At 41.1% G+C, this 20,434-nt stretch overlaps 1 protein-coding gene across 4 annotated transcripts in view; it reads right to left on the bottom strand.

The window, feature by feature from the left end:
* NFIA (nuclear factor I A) overlaps window positions 1-20,434 on the bottom strand; it is a 369,636-nt gene that overhangs the window by 41,204 nt on the left and 307,998 nt on the right. For 3 of the 4 annotated variants that reach the window (XM_037136211.2, XM_037136215.2, XM_037136214.2), the window contains exons 8-9: window positions 9,789-9,967; window positions 6,899-7,064 (exon numbers count right to left, since the gene is read on the bottom strand). In XM_037136211.2, coding sequence (XP_036992106.2) covers window positions 6,899-7,064; window positions 9,789-9,967 — 345 coding nt within the window. The remainder of the gene's footprint in view (window positions 1-6,898; window positions 7,065-9,788; window positions 9,968-20,434) is intronic. The other variant, XM_037136217.2, reaches the window with a different exon arrangement.

The raw sequence follows: 20,434 nt of genomic DNA, 5'->3' as shown, positions 1-20,434 counted from the left end.
AGAGGCTGAACCATTTTATGGTCTAACAGTCCAAGCTCTGGAGAGTCCTGAAGAATAAAGTAAATCTGCCTTTATCAACATCTCCTATTTTTCACCTTTTTGCTGTTGTTGTTTTATCTCCCTCCAAAGTTTCTGTTTTCTTACTTTCTCTGATAAGAAGAGTTACTCTCAGCAACAGAAACTAATTCATACTAAAGTATAAATGACCACTCACATCTTCCTGTATAGTTCTTTCATAGGGTTTTCACTGCTAACATATGGTAGCTTTGGGCTAATGCAAAGATATTCATAGGATGCTGTGGCCAAGTATGTGTGAACTATAGGTTCAAGGTGGCTGGGGGTGAATCATGGTACTGCTACACCTGGCTGAGTGATCTTAAGAAAGTTATCTTTCTCTGCCCTGTGTGTCTTAATTAGGCTATTTACTTTTTCAAATATTTATTTCATAGGATTACTGTGAGGATTCAAACAGGATAAGACATATGAAAACATTTTTTAAACTACTTGACATATCAGTAAAAGCTCAATATTTTGCTGCTGTTATTAATTTCAGATATCAGCAGGCAGCTGTGGCCCCCAGGTAATCAGAAACCATGTCACATGCTTTGTAATTGGTTCAGGTACAGCACGAAGTAGGAGAAAGACCATGGAAAGGTCAGTGTTTGAGTCCCTAGCGAGCTACAAGGAAGTACAATCTTGGGAAAGTAACCACCACTTTCAAATCTCAATTTCCTTGTTTATAAGATCCTGGCCTCACAGGAATCTTACAAAGCTGAAATGAGAGAATGTATATGTGTAAAAAAGTTTTGCAACCAAAAAGCACTGAATATATGTTAATTATTATACTAGAAAATTCCCCCCCATTATAGATCATATTCTTGGCTAATAGGTTCATATTCATTCAATGGAGATATAAAAATAAATAAGGAAACTTGTTATTCCATGCTTCTATTTTAATAAAATTCTAGTTTTAAAAATTCAAAAGTTCATGGCTAACAAGGCATGGACAAAAAATGTTTACAAGTCTTCTACACATTTTTAAATTGAGTTTTTGAGTTCCTAGTTAATTTTAAAAAGGACAATATATATGCTTTATCTTCCTTCATAATTCAAAAGTGTTTTTTCTTTCTACTATAATTCTAGGCTATGATACCAATCTTCAATTTCTTTTCTGGGAAAGTCCAGTTTTACAGTGTTATGGTAAACCTATTATATAAAAATTGGATCTTACAATATGATTAAGAAAAAGAACAGTGCATTCTGAATGATCATACAACAAAGAGCCTCAGACATAGTGAGAGACTTCTCCTAGTCTTGAGCTGTTGTCCCCAAGCACCCTTAGGTATATCCATTCATTGTACTACATGTTTCAAAAGGAGTCTCTTCTCAATTAATGAGATGATGCATGTGGAAAAACTCAGCAAACTGCGAAGAGTTGCAACCAGCAGGATGCTAATGTAGTTAATTTCACCAGTGGGATACATAATAGGCATCTCAAACGTGGTCATAGCAAACTTCTTGTCCCCATCCTTCACCCAGACCTGATCTTCTACAGTTTTCCCATCTCAGTTCAACTCTACCCTTCTAGTTGCTCAGGTAAAAAACCTAGGAGTTATTGTTGATTTCTTTAGGGTTTCCCTTCCCCACCAACTCACATCTAATGTGCTAGTAAATCCTGTCAGGTTGACCTTTGAAATATTTCTCACCAATCCTACAGCCCCTGCATCAGTGCAGGTCACTGGCAACTCTGGCCTAGATGATAGCAATAGTGTACCACCTCTTCCCCGGAGTTACTTTTCTCCATTGTACTTCCTTTACCCATTTACTTATAATGATTGGTTGTCCCCTCCCTCAAAAATGTAAGCTCCACACGGGAGGAGGACTGTTTTGTTCACTTTTGCATCCCTTGTGCCTGGAATAGTGACTGACATGAAGAAGGCACCCATTAAATTTACTGATAAAAGACAGACAGCCCCTTAATTGGCTTCCTGGCTTTAATTCTTGCCCATGGTTATATATTTTCAATAAAGCCTTCAAAGTGTTTCTGTTGAAACCTAGGTAGTCTCACTTCTCTGATCTGCTCCCCATTTCACTCGGCAAATGCCAAAGGCCTGTAAGAACCTACATTATTTGTACCCTGAGCTCCCAAACTCATCCACTTTAGCTTTCTAACCTCTCCTCCTGTCACGTTTTTGCTCACTCACTCTCCTCCTCTTACTTTGTTCTCACCATTCTGGCCTCTGGGCTGTTCCTACTGGTTGGAAAGCTCCCCCCACTACAGTCTCCTGGCTCCCACTCTCATTTCTGTGAGGCCTCTGTTCAAATTTCCCTGCTCAGACGGTCTTTCTCCCACCACCCTGTCTATAGCTGGACCCCACCCACCCTACTTCCGCACCTCTGCTTCATTTTCCTGTGTAGCATCATCTCACATCATTCACACCTCTGTTACTTCTACTTTGTTCATCGTCCTCCCTCTCTAAAATAAACGCTGCATGTGATCAGGGTGTTTTATTTCCTTCATTTCCCGCTGAATCTAGTGCCTAGAACACTGCTTCGCATGCAGTTAGTGGTCAATAACTATTTACTGAATGGCTGAAGGAAGTGCTGTCTTGTCACTGGGTATGGAAACCACAAAGGCGGTGGGTCAGCGGGAACAGAACACATCGCTGGGCATTACTCTTACAGGTCGTCCCTTCCATTTGTTGTGGTGTTCTAAAGAGGTCTGGCATAGTATTTTCTCCAAACAAACCGACAATGCAAAAGCTTTCCTTGAGAGAGAGCAAAACTGTGACCTCCACCATTACTCCTCTCATTTGTTACGGCATAGGTAAGGATATTCTTCTCATTAAAATGTATTTATCTCACAGAAAAATTTCCCCCATATCTACCTTACCCTGTCTTTCTGGCCGCGGCTGCAAAGTTGAGTATTGCTGCCAGAGGCAACTGATTAGTTTAAAAAATACATACTCTGCTTTAGGCTGGCATCCATTTGTATTTCATTATGAGAGGATGTTAAAATAATGCCTTGGACTTTTAACTGTCTACCACACAGCACATCTGTCACCCCAGCTCACTCTGACAATCCGCCTAGGACGGTGGGTGTTATTCCCATTAACTGATAAGGGCGTCAAGGCCCAGCAAAGCTAGTAATACAGGAAACCTTGGGCGTGCCTTCCTACTTCTACTTTTACACTCTTCTTTTCTTTTGGAAAATCAATTTCGAACACACTGTTGGGATGTTGAGCATCTGTACTTAATACCCTGTCATACTGTTTATTCTTGCTCTAAAAAACTGATAAACAGGATCCACCTATCCTGTGGTTTTAATTTTTAAGAAAACACATAATTTATGAAACTATATTCTTGCCCTAAATTTTTATCCAGTGGTAATCCAATTTTAGATACATCCCCAATCCTCAAGCTGGTTTCTGAAAAAAAGCTCTGTGTTCCCTGTTAGATTTAAAACGCCCAAATGTTATCTTTACTAACTGGCTTAGTGGTCACCCCTCCAGAAGAAAATCTTTACTTGAGGCCCCGCACCTGGACCAAACGCACCCATGTGCGCCCCACTGTCCCAGTGTCGTCGAGTGAACCTCCCACTTACCAGCTGCCTCCCTCCATAAATCTCGCATTTCTTTAGAGTGGGATGAATCGTCTCTGTACCCCAAGCAGTTCCCATAGTCCCTGGCACGTGACATGTGTTCAATATATGAAGGCTGAATAAATGAAGGAAGGTAGGCATCAAAGACAAATGTTAAGGGAAGAGGTAGAGGCAACTTCGCACCTGTCACCTGTTCCCTTCCTTAGACCCATGGCCACTCTCTACTCCCTTACTGCTGTAGAGACTGGAGATAGAAACTGGACTCTTCCTGCCGCCTCTCTCACATAGGGACTCAGGTGCTGGTGGGAGGCACGCAGCCAGCTGAACCTGGACTCACTCATCTCTACTCAAGGGCAGACCCTACGCGGGAAGGCCTGTGGCAGTCCAGCACTACTGTGGGTAGATTTGCCTGTGTGATTCAGAAGCACATTTGCACAGAGTTATAAACTAAATTATCTAATAGTAGAGGTTAGAGCCTGGTCTTCCACCTCCTTTTTCCTTATAGTTTATTTATCAACCGGTTCAGAAATCAAGGCATGGACAAGGATATTTTCTGGGTGGCCTTAAATCTCTTCTTAAGGTGGGCCAGTGGGCTCTGGGATTTCAAATCTGAGAGGCTCCTCCTCTGCTATCAACGACAGGCCTCCCAGACCAGCACCGACACACTGACAAAGGAGAAGAGAGTGAGGTGGTACACGCTGCTGCGAGACAACATTACTGTGAGTTCGGCAAGCCTGGAAGGGCCCAGAAACAAAGGTCTAAATTTATGGTGACAAAACCTTTCTATGCTATAAGGTAGAACATTTTGTTTAGTCTGCATTCATAGAATCCTATGATTCAGAAAGTATCAAATTGCCTATATCAAACTTTGGACCTCTCGGTATTCTCCTTTTCCCAAAAACTTTTAAACACTGTCCCAATAAACATGTAACCATATGCACTGGATCTGCCAAGACCCCCTTCCCACAGGTCTTTGCATGACGCTGAAAGAATGTTTAAGGCTGGGCGTGAGAGGATGATAGGCATCTGCTATACAAGCTATTTGATTCGGTCCAAAAAGTGGAGTCCAGAACTATGGACCCAAAAGGCATGAACCTGATTTAGGTGTTGAGTAGTTTCTACATGTACTAAAGACCTGTTTCACCAATACCCAAGCTTTTCCATTAGGTATAAGTTTTGACGGATAATACAATGCTCCAATTTATTTGGTAGCAGTGTTTTATTGTGGCTGGTTTCACACAATCCTGCCAGGTAGGTATTATTACCCATATTTTATAGGTGAGAAAACTTGCAATTCAAGGAGAAACCAATAATTTGAAAGGTGGAGATTTGCACCCCTATCCTTTGGACTTTAACAGGTGCACATGGTATTTCCATTCTCCTGCAGTGACTCAGAAAAGCCCCATCCCCATGACTAGAATATACACAATGAAAGCATGAAACACTGAATTGATAGTGGAAGTGAGGGTGTGTTTACACAGAATAGGTAGAGTATCGCTATGAGGGTTGTAAAGGGTTGTGTCATTGTCCTGTACAGATAGGGAGAAGTGGAACAGAGAAGTGGTTCAGAGACACGTGCAGGGGACAATAAGCATGTGGCTGCCAATCTGTAAGCCAGTATCCCCAGGGACTAGATTTTAATAAGAGTTTGGGGGTGGTTATTTCTCTGACTTGTTTAGAAATAATACACAATAAGCAGGACACACCTAGGAGCTTCTGCTTCTCAGAAGCCTTTTTTCTAAGCTGAGCTTCCAGATCTGTACACCAAGCTCATCAATAACTTGCTTCCTATGTTATTGGACACTCAGGATTTTCTCCTCTGTTGAAACTGTTGAACCACCTCTTATGAAGAGACATAGCTTCCCCAAATTTGCCCCTGGACTGGCAATGTTTTTGCTATAAAACTGGAATCCATGAACAATGCCACTCATTTCTGCATGTATTATCAACTTGAATAAATACTAGATAACCCAAAGTCCACCCTCAGACCTGTCCCTGAGGGACTCTGGACATGTGTCCACTGTCCCCAGAATTAAATCTAAAGAACACAGTGTCAACAGAGGCTCTTTGAGCCTTTCCTGCCTGCACCCAATACCATCACATCCCCAACGCTGAAAGGCCAGGTAGCTGGAAGGCCTGAATCATCCTCCACTATGCTCATCTGAATGGCTGTCCAATCCAAAGCTTACATCTATAAAATGTCCCCCCTCAAGGTCCCTTCCATTCAACTTCTGTAACTGCTACTCAAGTTCTTGAACTTAACACTTCTTTCCTGGTCTACTCTAATTTTCTCCCCAGTAGATTCCCTACAACCAGTGTCACCTCCTTTGAAGACCTCCCTGAAGACCTCTGGTCCTTAGGATCACTGTCATCACAGTCCCTGTCCTTTCCTACACTCTCATCCCTCTGTCAAGTTTTAGCAAAGGTGCTCATCACACCCTTTGCCAAGGTTAGGTAGTCCATCTGTCACCTGGGAACTCTGCATGCAGCCATCACTTTTTTGTCATTGTTCCAGGTACTAATAAAAGCCAACTTTGTGTGTTCAAGCTATTTCTGTCCCCTCATCGTCTCTAAAATATCAGAACTGTTTTTCCTCTAATTCATCAAGTAACGATTCCTACCATCCAAAGAGGCTTTGAAAGCCTCTATCGTCTGATCACATGCCTCCAGACTATTCAAAGAAGAGCCAAGTGTTCTTTTCTATCCAAGTCTCCCTTTTATCTCCTTCCTCTACCAAGCCTAGCCAACCAACTGCAATGACTACTAGCCCATCAGATCACTTCTGCCAGGCTCTTGCTTGTGGTGAATGTTCCATGTGCACACCTTTGTATTGTTACTTTGATCTAAACTTTTTTCCCCTATTTGATGAATGAGGTGTATGACCTTCATGCTCATCAAGTGCATTCTTCTGGGACTATAAGTTACTGGAAGGCAGGTCTTTATAGAAGTATGAGGAACTTTCTGCTAATAAAAATTCACACACGTAGATTCTGTTTGATAATAATGAGGGCAACATTCAAAGCCACTCAAATAATATGTAAAACTTAATAGTTCATAACTTGATTTCAGTCCTGGGAATGTAGTTACACCATTTTATCCACCAGAACACTCAGTCATTTTCGCGCCTGGAGTGGTGTTCACTTGGATCTGGTCTTGGCTCTGCAGACTCATGCTACACCCATTGTTGGGGACCTGTGCCTACCACTGCAGCCTATGCAGTGAGAGACTAAGCTTGGGTGTGGATTCAAATGCAAAGGGCTTCATCAGTGACCGGCGCCTTGTCTCAGCCATACTTACTTGGTGAGGTGGGGGAGGCTGCACCTCCTTCTGTTGATGTGGTCGGAGGCTTCGTGTCTGGCACCGGCAGAGGTACGGGCCTGGCCATCGGTGGTGGTGGCGGCGGTGGCAACATTGGGGTGGGAAGGAATGGGTTGTGCACTTTGCCTTGGCTACTCCCATTGGGCTGCAAGTGTGGGAACAAAACAAAACATGCACAAGAAAAAGAAAGAAACAGACATGAACCATTAGCTGCTTCTGAAAGTGGGAGATTCATTAGGCACTTTTTATGTAAATTACTAAGTATTCTTACTACTTGAATTCTTCCATAAGAGCATATGGATGAAGATTAGTTGCGTTGTCCATAAGACATTCCACAAAAGTACAGTCTTAAATACACTTGCTCAATGCATAAACTTATTTTTGAATTACAATGACTTTCTTCGCATCTGGTTCTGTGAAATGACCTGCTAATGTTTGCTTGGAATGTTTCAGTTCTGTATGAAACACTTACCTTTGTCATCGCTCTCATGATTATTAAATAGTTATTCAATATCTAAGTATTTATAGATTGCAGAATTATCCCACCATGTCTATTTATATAGATATAATAAAGTTTCCTAAATGTGAATTTGAGATAAAATAGTTTGTTTCCAATCCTTGAAGTTGATACTATATAACATTTAATAAATATGTTAAGTGAACATATAAAATTTCTTCCACATATTATGTAACATCAGGCACAGAATTCTGCTGAGAAAAAACATATTCTAATTTTGATTTAAGTTATATTGTACAAACATATGCCATTGAGTCATACTTAAGCCTTGACTGGTGTGGCTCAGTGGATTGAGTGCTGGCCTGAAAACCAAGAGATCGTTGGTTTGATTCCCAGTCAGGGCACATGTCTGGGTTGCAGGCCAGGTCCCCATTTGGGGGTGTGCAAGAGGCAACCAACTGATGTATCTCTCACAGACTGATATTTCTCTCCCTCTCTTTTCCCTCCCTTTCTCTCTAAAATTAAAATAAATTAAAAAAATTAAAAAGTCATACTTATTTAGCTGCCTAAAATTAGAACAATCATATATCAGCTCTTTAACAAAGGAAAGTTTCCCTCTGAAGAAGGGAATGAAATCTACTTTATTTTCAAGTTTTTCAAAAGAGTTTCATGAAGAGACCTGCCTTATATCTGATAAAGTTTTAATCAAAATGCAAAACTGGGCATTTGACAGTTATATAGGATGATGTCAAGATTATTTTTTAAAAAGTTAGAGCTCTGACCAGTATGGCTCAGTTGGTTGGGCATCTCCTGCAAAGCAAAAGGTCCTGGTTTGACACCTGGTCAGGGCACACGCCTGGGTTGCAGGTTTAGTCCCTGGGGGTCCGGGTGCATATGAGAGGCAACCAATCAATGTTCCTCTCTTACACAGATGTTTCATTCCTTCTCTTTCTCCCTCCCTTCCCCTATATCTAAAAATACATCAACAAAATCTTTTAAAAAAAAGAACTTAGAAATTTAAAGGTCAGATGCTTGATAGTGGTGATCATTTCAGCTTTTTTTATGGTTTCCCAAGTGGCCTTTCTGATTCCAGACTTCAGTGGTGCTCTTCAGATGGTAATAACAGCTCGTGTTTAGGCTCTACTCCCGAATCAAAAGTCAGTTGAAGGAGATGCTTTTGTTCCCAGCTTTTAAGTTTTAGCTTAATAATTCTGCAGGGGCAGACTCACTGCCTCATCGACATTCACTTATATATTTAGTGTTGTTCCTCAAAGACTATCTCGTCTGACCATCAGAATGCTGTGCTTTCTTGCCAACAAACTCGCCTGTGTGTTATTTCTGAGTGGGCTAAAAGTCCATAAGTGAACTCTTTAGAATAAGCCAAGCAAATGAATACACCAGCAAAAAGAAAAAGGCACCATATTGATTTGTTGTCTAGACAGAAATGTATCTGCTAACACATCACCAGACATTAGTCAAAGCTGCCTGTTCTATCTCAGATATGCAGAATCAGGTATTTCTGCAAGGAAGAAAATCAGTGATAGGGCAGTGTGATATAATATTTGAAATTAGGCAATAATAATTATGGCTAGTCTGTGGCTTCATGTGCAGTTATTGGGAGAAAAGGAAAATCGGCTTTATGCGGGTCATCACTTACTGTTCGTTATCATTATTATTGGCCTTGGGATAGATACAGCTCTCCATTGCAAACATTTAGGTCTACATTTGAATAAAATTTGTGATTTTTAAAAGTTACTTTTACATTTGGAATAGTATCTCAAACTGTGATTGTTTGGGTTTTGCTGAGAAAAGAAATAAAAACATTTGTTTGAAACTACTGAATCCTGTTTAGCTTTATACAAAGATAAGTGGGAAAGATAACTACTCACAGAAATAACAAACCATAATAAGCTGTACTTCTAGCATCTTGAGTTCAAGTACTGGTCAACTTGATCTAAAGTGTTAGAAGACTGTATTTTTTAAAAATATCAACTTAGTTGATCTGAAACATCTGTGCCCCCTTGTCCCCCTGCCTCTCCCTACCACCGCAAATCATTATTTAAAATTATTTGGTCTTTCTATTTTGTTAACTGCGTGAGCCCTCGGGTTAGTTTGCATGAGGTGGAATTATCAGCCCACGGACCTTAGAAGGTTATAGAGTTCACCCTTGAGATGATTTATATCCATAAACTTGACAGTTGCGAACTTAACACAAACACTGTTTTTAAACCCTGGCCAATCACTCGCAGAGTAAGTTAACTTTCTCACAATCTAGAATAAATATGACATTTGCCCGCAGTCAGTCAGCACAACATCAGAGCACAATGTCACATGGTCATAAGGTCTCCCCTTGTTATTGTTACACTTGGTTAATATTTCTAAAGAGATTGAAAAAAAAAGAGGTTTCCTTACATTGAGGAACCCCACCTGTCCAGCCTGCTGACCAGCATCAGGGCAGACAAGTTGGACAAACTCTTTCAGCGTCTCCTGAGGGTGATAGCGAATGGCTGGGTGTGAGAAGTAAGGCCCAGGCTGCTGGATAATGGGTGATGTTGGAAAATGAAGAGTCGATGGTGTCGCATGTGGACTCGCTGTAGGGAGAGAAAACACCAGAGTCAGGAAGAGAAAGTGCTTTGCCACAGCTTTTACACCTGATTCAGTGCCCCCACCTTCCTTTCTTGGCCCCAGTCATAGCGTTGCTCACATCACTGAGTTTAACCCTGGAGAGGTCCGACAGATTTTCTTCCCGAAGGCTCTAAGACGAACTTGGAGGCTAGATTAGGGTAGAGTTTCAAGCTGTCTTTCTATTTTCAGTGGACATGAGTTATAAAGGCATTAATAATCCTTGGTGAAGCTGAAGATTATTCATTACCTTAAGAGCTCTTTTAATGAAGCAAGCAATAAAAAATGTATTTGGTGGATTAGACCTGATTTAACTGACATTACAAATGACAAATTCTAGTTTGCACATATGGACCTCCTTTCATGCTGAGCTATCCACAGACAATAATTCATTGTTAAAGCTCTCATATCCCTTTCAAGGAAATTTCTAGGGACTAATTCAGGATGAAATTTTTTTGAAGTATGTAGTAAATGATCACTTAATGAACCTGTGCAATTTGGGTGCCTTGCTTTACACGGAAGGTTTATGTCACCTTTTTTTTTGCCATTTAAAACTAAACTCAGAAATGCACGTTAGAGCCAGAGAACCCACAGGCTGAGTACACAGTGACCCCTGCTAAACTGTTGGACTTTTGCTCCTTGGGACTGATAAAAGACTCAGAAAACTATTGCTCCCTTACATGTGAACACTGCTAAATTTTATTGGTACGAAAAGAAGCGAACATTCGATTTAAAAACTTAGGTAAGGTGCTGAATAATTTTTCTGAGAGGACTTATGCCCTTGAGCTGGAAGGGCGATTGATAAAACCTGCTGCAGTTTAAGAGCGGCACACAGGGAAGGCGAGGGTGGGAGATACTCAGCAAGGAAAGGCAGGGTAGCTGCTCTCACTTTTCAGTCAGGGCCAGAGAAAGAGCGGAGAAGAGTATTTTTCTCTTCTCACTTTTCTTTAAACACAAGGAGCCCCTGCAAAGAGAAAACAAAGGAATACTCCAAATTTTGGAGAATGAAATTTTCCTGATACTGAGAATGACTCACAAAACGGAAGAGAAACCTAAGACAGACAGGCCAGGCTCTCTCCCACTCTCCCATTGGCACGGCTGAGGACTGTAAGCAAGGGTGCGTGTGTACGGACCCCCGGGTGTGGGTTCTCTGTTCCTCTCTGGGATTGCTTTAGAATTATGGAACTTTCCAAATAATAAGTGGAATGGCCAGGACTTTCAGGTTCAGAATGACATCTGTAGTTTTTAAAGAGTGGAAGGGGGGGTTGGGAATAAAAGCAACAGTCCAGTCCATGTCTTGCAGATGACTTGATGGGACCCTTTCATTCATGCAACCTTTAATTTATCCAGTGAGTCTTCACAGGCTCCTGCTTTGGGCTTGGGGTACAGAATTGAGCCAACACAAAATTTTGTCTTCAGTCATACAATCGAGGGCATCTTGAACATAACCTATTCACACTAGAATTCTTGTCACCTTCTACCCCTCATACTTGCTTCTCCTCCCAGTCTTCTTCATCTAAAAAAACTTAATAAAAAGTTTTTTAATGCTTTACTGTCATATCCCCAGGACATGTCTAACACTCAATTAATATCTATTGATGATACAATGAGTGATTGAATACGAGTGGTACAGAAATTACTAAAATCACCATGTAATTAAATATCAACTTAAAACTTCTTTTTTTTTTACCTGCCAAAGATCCAAGGAGCTTATAGACAAACAGATCAAACTTAGGACTTCATACAATGAATGATAACTGTTGGGATCCATATTGTCTCTGAATTAAAAGTCACAAACTAAAAAGCTAATTGGCTCTGGTCATCTTTTACTATGCAATTGTGCCATGTAAAAGAACCGAAGGAGTTTTTTTCATCTGATGTGGCATGTTCTAACTTGCTGGTAGCATGACACCAGCAAGTTAGACCCAGCACCCTGCATTTGAGTCAGTCCCCTGCATTTGAGTCAATAGTTTTTAGTTAAGGGATGGAACGAGGCATTTTCCAAACGAGGCTGGGAATGTACTGAGCATAACACTTTTCACAGCATGTAAATGACCATGGTGGCAACTCCATGGTCAAGAGCCCTTAGGAGCAGACCTTAATGATAAAGTGGCAATGCTTCAGGCGCTCAATAAAAAGTGATGAATGATTGTTCGATTATAAAATCATAGTGGCCAACAGAGAATGATGCCCAATGGAAAAATTCACTTGAGCAAAGGTTAGACATATCAAAGTTAATGAAACTTGATAGAGGAAACAATTCAACGGGATCTTGGAATTCCTCCCTTATTGTTAATAAACCACCTCACCCTCTTTTTGTTGTTGTTACATCTTTTTGCTGTTGTAAAAGAAAATTATTAACAACTTAAATTTAGACCTTAGTTTCTTTGTTATGTTTTATTTAAAACAATTTATTCACCTTTTCCTTGTGGCATAGAGTTTATTTTAACACAAACCTGAGAATATATGGTTCTCTATGGAGTTAATTCTACAATGACTAATTTATAGGAGTCAATTAATTCTTAATTAATACCAGGGAATCATTTAGCCTATAGATTTGAATGAGACAACCGCTGAGTCTGCATTTCCCAGGGTCATCCTGCACAAACCCCTGCTTTCTCATGCCTCACAGTTTCTGGCTCAGCCATGAGGCCACTGTAGACCTGGGCATAAATCATTCAAGATTCTAAGCTTTAATTTCTTCAAACAGAAAACAGAGTTATAGGCATTGCACAGTTCTGTTAAATGTGACTACATACATGCTATTTTTCCGGATAAGCTGCTATCGGTGCCCTTCTACTGAACAATGACAGCCATAAGTTCCTCCACTGCTATGAAGCGCAGACTGAAGATTTCAACATGGTCTAAATTTGTTTTTCTTTTTATCCCATTTTTTGTTTTCTCTCTCTCTCTCTCTCTTTTTTTTTTATCTCGGATTAGATGTTTTTAGTATTAGATATCCCTAAGTATTTGTCTAAATAGTCTAAAATTATTTTAGAAAGTGTCGATGAAGTTAAATGAATCAATCACTCCATCGGCAAAACTCATTAAATGTACTCTGAGGTTGTCATACCAGGCCCTATGAAAGAAACTAGCGTTGAATCTGGCATGGTGCTAATGCCATGCACAAGCAGTGCTATGAGTCCAAATTTTTGATGGAGAAAAACATTTCTTATGGATGTGTGTGTGTGTGTGAGTAGCTGACACAATAAAAAATTATAGCACATTATGTAAATGCATATTTAGGGCCTTTAAAATGTGCATTATTTACTTGAGAGTCAATAAAGGCTTTTCTCAAGTGGTTACGGTTTATTGCAGTGCATCCATCTGTATCCATGTTGATGTTAATACAATTTTGTGTATTAAAAGGCACTACAAAATTGGCTGCTTCTGGGCTCTAATACTCTTAGAACCCTAGGCCAGGAGCGGCAGAGTGTCAGGAAAACTCCCCTCTGGATGGATCTCACTACTCGTCTAAACTTTAACCACAGGCCAGACTTGTTTAAAACAACTGCTTGGGCTTTTCTCAAGGAATACAAAGAAGATGGGAAGGAAGAAAACTAGATTACGTTTCTTGGCTGGAACTGGCATTACCTACATGTTCTGAACAAAGTTGCCACAATTAAAGACACAGAGAACCAGAATTTCCCAAAGGGTGTAGGGTTCAGTTATTTATTACCAAATGCTCATATTACTGGACACTCAGTACAAGAAGAAAGCAGGTCAGGCAGATTAATTTACTTGTTTGCACTCTTCCCGGCCCCCAATTCTTTAAAATACTCTCTTGCTTTTAGCTTGCAAGAGACAATTTTAAAGTTTAATGCAATTTAACATATAAATATTTAACTTAAAAATGCTTCCCCCTTTGGAGCAGAACTGATTAGGCCTGGGGAAGGAGAAGGTCAAGGTCATTACTACATCACTGTGTGTTGAGAGACTTACAAGATCCAACAAGTGATTCTTAGTCTGAGGGTCCACTGTATGGAGGTCATAATGTGCCTTTAGACACGCTTCCTAGCTAAAAAAAGATGATGTCAGGGAGGCATAACCAGATGAGTTTGGAACCTTGTATCTCATGCTACATCTTAGGAAGAAGAGATAGAAAGAAGTCCCTTCTTACCATTTTCAGCGGTTTTGCCCAAATTAAAACTCCAAGAATTATAATAACTTTCTCATTTTTTTCTCAACCCAAAATTTCAGAGGTTGAAATATGTTCTTCTATTTAACCCTGACATTGACTCAATTGCTTTCTCCCTTGTCCCTGAACTGCTGCAGATTCTCACAGATCGGACAGAGACACAGATTCTTTTCATATTGGCGTTGGCTTCTAGGCATCATCCCTTCAATCCTAGTCTTCATGCCATGGGCGGCTCCAAGGAATAGCTGTCCAGAGAGTGGCACAAACAGTGGAATCTCACCCCCTACAGGTGCATTGCACACTTATGGCAGTGCTGCATGGAGCCTTCTTCCCTCCCAGAATGGAATGATCAGTCCTGAGTTCTGGCATTTGCAAACCTTTGCAGTCTTACCATAATCAACACTGAGCCAGTGGCAGTGGGCGGGAGGTCACACTGCTTCTTTCTGTTAGCACAGTTACAAGAAAAAGTGACTCTGTCTCATCTGTCTCTGGGAGGAAGATGGTCTTTAGACTCAAATAACCATTTTCATAGAGTAAAAAGTAGCATTGAGAACTCCCGACTACCTTATACTTAGAAGTAAAGATTGGAATAGGGTAGAGCTCTAAAAAAGAAAATGGAAGAAAAAAACACACTAAAAAAAAAGCCTTCTATAAGGGCAAATGGAACGTCAATTGTTTGGGTTGTCAACTACTATGTATTTTGCTTCTTCAGAAATCAAAACCACAATGTATGAAACCATTATAGCCAGCCTAAGGATGAGAAATCTATCTTAATAGTCCACAGCTATCATTTATAAGTCATGCAGGAGTCAGACCTGCCACTTATGAAAGCCTAGAAGTTTGAAGTTATGGGATTTATTTTAACAGAGAGACAAGGAAAGAGAAATTGGCAATGGGTTTCAAAACTTGAGGAGGCAGAACCTTTTCTAAATAACAACCTTTGACTCAAGGCAAGTGAAGGCTTTCAAAACATATAGTACATATGGTTAACATCGCTGAGATGCATGTGCAAGCACCTGCACATGTCAAGTGAGAGAAACATGTGACACTGCAGGATGGCTTGGAAAACACCAGTGTTTTTATACTATTACTGCCAGACAAAGTAACTTTACGTTACAATAGATTTCGAAGGTGGCTGATGTATTCTATTCCATTTGAATGAAGGGGATCTTTAGGGTAGAAATCAAATTTCAATGTCTTTTGAGAAAATACACACACGGGAGGGAGGGAGAGAGAAAGAGAAAGAGAGGCAGGTAAAGGTCTTCTAAATTTTTTATTGAGATCAATTTGAGCGACTTAAAGACCTTTCTTGCTCAAATACCCTGGCTTATAGTCTAGACCAGGAGTTAGCAAACATTTTCTTTAAAGGCTAGAGAGTGAATAGTTTAGGTTTTGCAGACTTTGTGGTGTCTGTTGGAATTACTCAACTACTCACTCACTGCTATAGTGCAGAAGTAGCCATAGGTATTACAGAAACAAGTGTATGTGACTGTGTTCCAATCAAATTTTATTTTTGAAAACAGAGGGCTCAACTTGACTTGTGGCCGGTTTGCTGGCCCCTGGTGCAGACCCACATCACTCCTGCTCACTTTCTAAACACCTGCCACGCTCTGCTTGTAAGCTGAGCACCTGACAATCACTGCTCACTCTGCCTCTTGCCTACCAGACCGTGTCCACGCCCCAGCTGGCCTTTCTGCTAAAGCCTCACCATTCTGAAGTTTCCCGAGGCAATCTGCTTGCTTTCTCTATCTCCACTAACTACCCACTGTCGCTTTTCTTTTTTTCTTTATTGAGAGTTTGTATCTTCTGACCACCTTCACCCATTTTCCCCTCCCCTCCCCTATCACTGTAGCTCTTTGATTGTCCTTCCTGGCCACTGTTTAACATGACTTGGTCTGGGCTGGTTTCCCAAGCCTGTGTGTGTGCATTGTTTCAAGTTAAACCCATGAGTCAGAAAGGTAGAGCAGTATATACTCTGAGGACCACTGTGGGCTTTGGAGTCAGACAGACATGGTTAAACTCTGGCTCTATCATGTTTCAGCTGTGCTTCAAGTTTCTGAACTTATCTATGACTCAGTTTTGCCATCTGTACAATGGAGCTAATAATACTTCACAGATTTGTTAAGAGGATTAAATGAGACAATGTACAAAAGGCATACCGCATAGTTCCTGATTATAAGGTTAAGTGATCGATATATACTTTCTTTTATTGGTTATACTATTAGAGGTAATGATGGGGATGGGAAATGAATAAATTGGAATTTGGTCACATGAGCTGATTGCCGAACACACAGAGGGAAAGGAAGGGCACGGGTAAGAGGTACCTGGTGCCTGCCTGTCTCTTACATAAATGAAAACAAACACTGATACAAGTATGTACTATTAGTATAAGTAGGACATATGGGTCTCGAAAAAGATTCCATAAATAACAAAAGAAGATTTTTGGAAGATTTGGGGTATTTTTAAGGAGAATTTCCTACTTAGATAAAAAGACTTGGATTTCAAAGTTTTGTTTCTGCCACTGCCTGGCTTATAAATGTGGGCAACTTCTCCCTCCTCTAGTTCTCTCATTGGCAAAATGAGGAGTCTGAACTAGCAACTGCTAAAGCTCACCTAGCTTTATATTCTAATGGCATGAGAATTCCGTCTCCGGGATTATACTTACAAATAATTCTGTATAACTGATATATAGTAATAACACTAAAATCTAAAAAAAATATGGAACGAGGGAGCATGTGTCTTTTGAAAGGAATTATTTCTAAAAGTGTTTCTGGGGCATTAAGTTCTATATATGAGACTCAGTCTCTGAGATACCTTGCTTTGGGAAGGCTGCAATATTTAAAGTTTTACAAAGCCCAAGTGCGCTAGTTCAAGCTCCGTGAGAGACAGCCCGGCCTCTAGACCTTGACAGGCCTCTTCTCTGAGTGTACATGTTCGCGCCCTAACCGCCTGAGCCACCACGGTGGCTGATGTGAAATGCCATCAGGCACCACACAACAGCGTGATTACTGGCGACACAAACAGTGACTGTATAGTAAGTAAAGCTGACAAGATTCCCATTCAATGAAGGGAACAGGAGCTTTAACATACTATGCAAGTGATACTAGGAGGTAAGAGATAAAGAAAAGAAAATCAAAGCATGAAAAAAAACCCCAACCCCCTAGACCTGAGGGTCCCAGCGGCTGACAGACCAGGCAGGGAACCCTGCAGTGAGCCCGGGGAAGTGCACTGGGATTACAAACTGCAGTCGTGCAGGAGAACTTCAACAGTAAAATCCGTGGACATACTACAGTCTCTTGGAGGGCCGCCAAGTGCGGGACCAGCGCTCTTTCCAGATCTTTGCTGACATTAAAGAACAAAAAGGCAAAAAACAAGCAAATAAACAAACAAAGCCTCAGGACGAACGCAAAGCCGCAGCGGATTTGCAGCACTGCCCACTGCACAGTCAGGCTCACGCTGCCAGTTCGGCCCTCTTTTCTGAGCCACCGGTTACTTTCCAAGTATCTTCCTGAACTCACCCAATGGGATTTAAGGATTTATTCCCATTGTTGGTAGGTTTCACACAAGGGGAGGAGGTGTGAGAAGAATTAGTCCAGTGTTTGAAGTCGGGGGATCAAGTTTTTAAAAAAAATTAATTTAATTAATTTTTCAATTACAATTGACATACAGTATTGTATTAGCTCCGGGTGTATAACATAGTGACTAGACATTTATGTAACTTACGAAGTGGTCACCCCAATAAGTCTCATACCCATTTGACACCACACCCAGTTGTTATAACATTACTGACTATATTCCCTAGGCCGTGCTTTACACATGGGATCAAGTTTCTATCCCAGGTTGGGTATCAGTTAGCCCTGTGTCTGCCTCCTATGCTCCTGAGCCTTCTCCACTGTGAAACAGAAATTATATGTCTGTATGGGTTTTAGAGCTCAATTATTCTGGGTTTGAAACCATTTGCTCCCTAGGTTAATCTAGGCAATGTGGCCTAACACTTCTGAGCCTGCATTTAAATTGGGCAAAACAGGACAAATGAAAAATTGTCCTCTGAGGATTGGAATTAGTATAAGTAGGTGCCTAACACATAGTGGGCTGACTCATTTTAAAAGAAGGTGTTGAGAATCTACGTTCCAGACACTATGCTCTGGTTATTATCCTTAAAATTGTTTTTTTAGAATAAATTGAGACATATGAAAAGGAACCAGGATCACGCAATGCAATGTGATACTGTAAGATCAATGGAGGTCCCGGCATGCACTCATCATTACCTCCCTAAGGCCTGGATTTTACTTGTGCTCTTCAGGTCCAACTGCAGCCATCGGTCACCTGGCAGTGAGTGAGCTGAGCCCACTGCCCGGCACTCAGGACCACTCTGCTCTTACCTCCTGCTGCGGACGGCTATTAGTTTGCCTGCCCAGCAGTCCTTCACCCTTTCCCCTGGAAATAGAGCTCGGATGTTTCTTTGGGTGGCTGTCCTTCCCTTGGCCTCAGTCTGTGTGGTCGGGGGGACTTAACCCTCCCCCCGGCCCTTAGGTGGGCATGGAACCCAGGCATAAGGGTTGTTTTAAAAGTGAGCAAATGACCCAAACCAGGCTGACTGGAGCCATAAGCACCCAGAAGTAGGACCTTTCCTCAATCTTCTCAAAAAAGCTGCTCCCTTGCCCTTGGGATTGTTACATTGGTGGGAATTATACCTGGAGCTGCTCACCTCATTAGCACCACAATCTGAGAAGATCTACCCGAAGAGCAAAACTCACACAGAGGACAGGAGAACCAAGAAAGAGAGAGAGAGAGAGAGAGAGAGAGAGATGCAGATTTCCGAAGGTATCCCCTGAGGATCTGGATCCAGCTCCACCTGATGCCATAACCCCCAGACTCTTTAATTACAGGCACTAATCCATGACTTTCTTTCGGAGCAATTTGGTTGGGTTGTCTTCACTTGTTAGAATATTTCACTTGAAAGAGTCCTTATTAAAGTATTGTGTGTTCATTACTGGGTATGCAGCCATTCAACAACTTTTATTTTGGTATTCAAGAATTTGGGGATTCAAGATGATCTAGAGAAATCTCTCAGGGATGGCAAAGTTCTCTAAATTCATATTGCATACCAACAGAAGGGACCCACACAAACAGACCCAAATAAATCCAAATCCCTGCAAATCTTTTAAATACCTGTGCTATATTATCCCTTTATTGCATGTCCCAGTCATTACTCTCACCATAATAATAATTATGTGTTTAACGTCTGTCTGTTCCTCTAGATTGTTGGGGAAGGACCAGCTCATCTGGTTTGTTCATTAGGACCTAGCACAGTGCTTGGCAAATGATAAGTGCTCAATAATTATTTGCTGAATTGATTCTTGTAAACAACAGAAATTTGTAAACAACGAAGGTGCTTATCCCTTTAGTAAGAGACATCCGTGAATGAAGATATGCCGAAGTGAAGTCTCCACCATGGCTAAAGGCCTACCGGTCAAGGGGACGGGACACTTGCCCCACTGGGGAGATTGCCCTGTTCTTTCAGCCAAAGGAGAGTGACAGGGAGTGAGGAATGAAGGAAGTATGAATCCTTTCAAGAGAACCACATACTAAAAAAAGCACATAACGGCATGTAGAGGGGGGAATCTGATAAAATAGTTAGTCAACATTTAGTAACACAGTTACCACGTACCAAGCCCTTTCTGTGTGTCATTTCACTGCCTTCCCCTAGTTTTGTACAGGTGGAAAACAAAGGTCCGTAGCGGGGAAGCGACTTAACACAAGCTCACACAGATCCCACGTGCCTGGACAGCATTGCCATTCTCTCCCCACTGCCTCCACGGCCCGTGCTCTTTCACTGCCCTCTGCTACTCCCACTTGAATTATTTTTCAGAGCTCAAATGGTTTATTTCCTTTTAGAAAGTTTTGTTCGTAGGTTCCTTAGTATTGTGTTACAACCTGGCAATTCTGATGTTCCTTACATGTGTTCTGCACATAAGAAAAAGGAATTGTTTGCGGGAGGAAGCAACCACCATTGAATAGAAGAAACTGCAAACAACACATGTAAATTTACTGCAGAAATATACATTTTAAAAACATTCCATACACGTGGTTAAAAACACCAGTTTCAACAATACAAAGGATGCAGCAAGAAATGGGTGACTCTCGTGATATTGCAACCACATTAACAGGGCTGTGCATTCCCATTTCAAATGTCAGTGCTTGCCCCCCTTTGCCTGGATGATAAGCTGATACTACATAAACATTGTCAAAGCTACAGTTCCATGCTACAGTAATTCACTTAACTTTAACATGATTT

The sequence above is a fragment of the Artibeus jamaicensis genome, unplaced genomic scaffold (genome assembly GCF_021234435.1).
Source record: "Artibeus jamaicensis isolate MK-2021 breed Jamaican fruit bat unplaced genomic scaffold, CSHL_Jam_final scaffold_1019, whole genome shotgun sequence".
NCBI classification, from domain to species: Eukaryota; Metazoa; Chordata; class Mammalia; order Chiroptera; family Phyllostomidae; genus Artibeus; species Artibeus jamaicensis.
The sequence above is the reverse complement of the archived record's forward strand: the minus strand, read 5'-3'. Positions and strand labels throughout refer to the sequence as shown.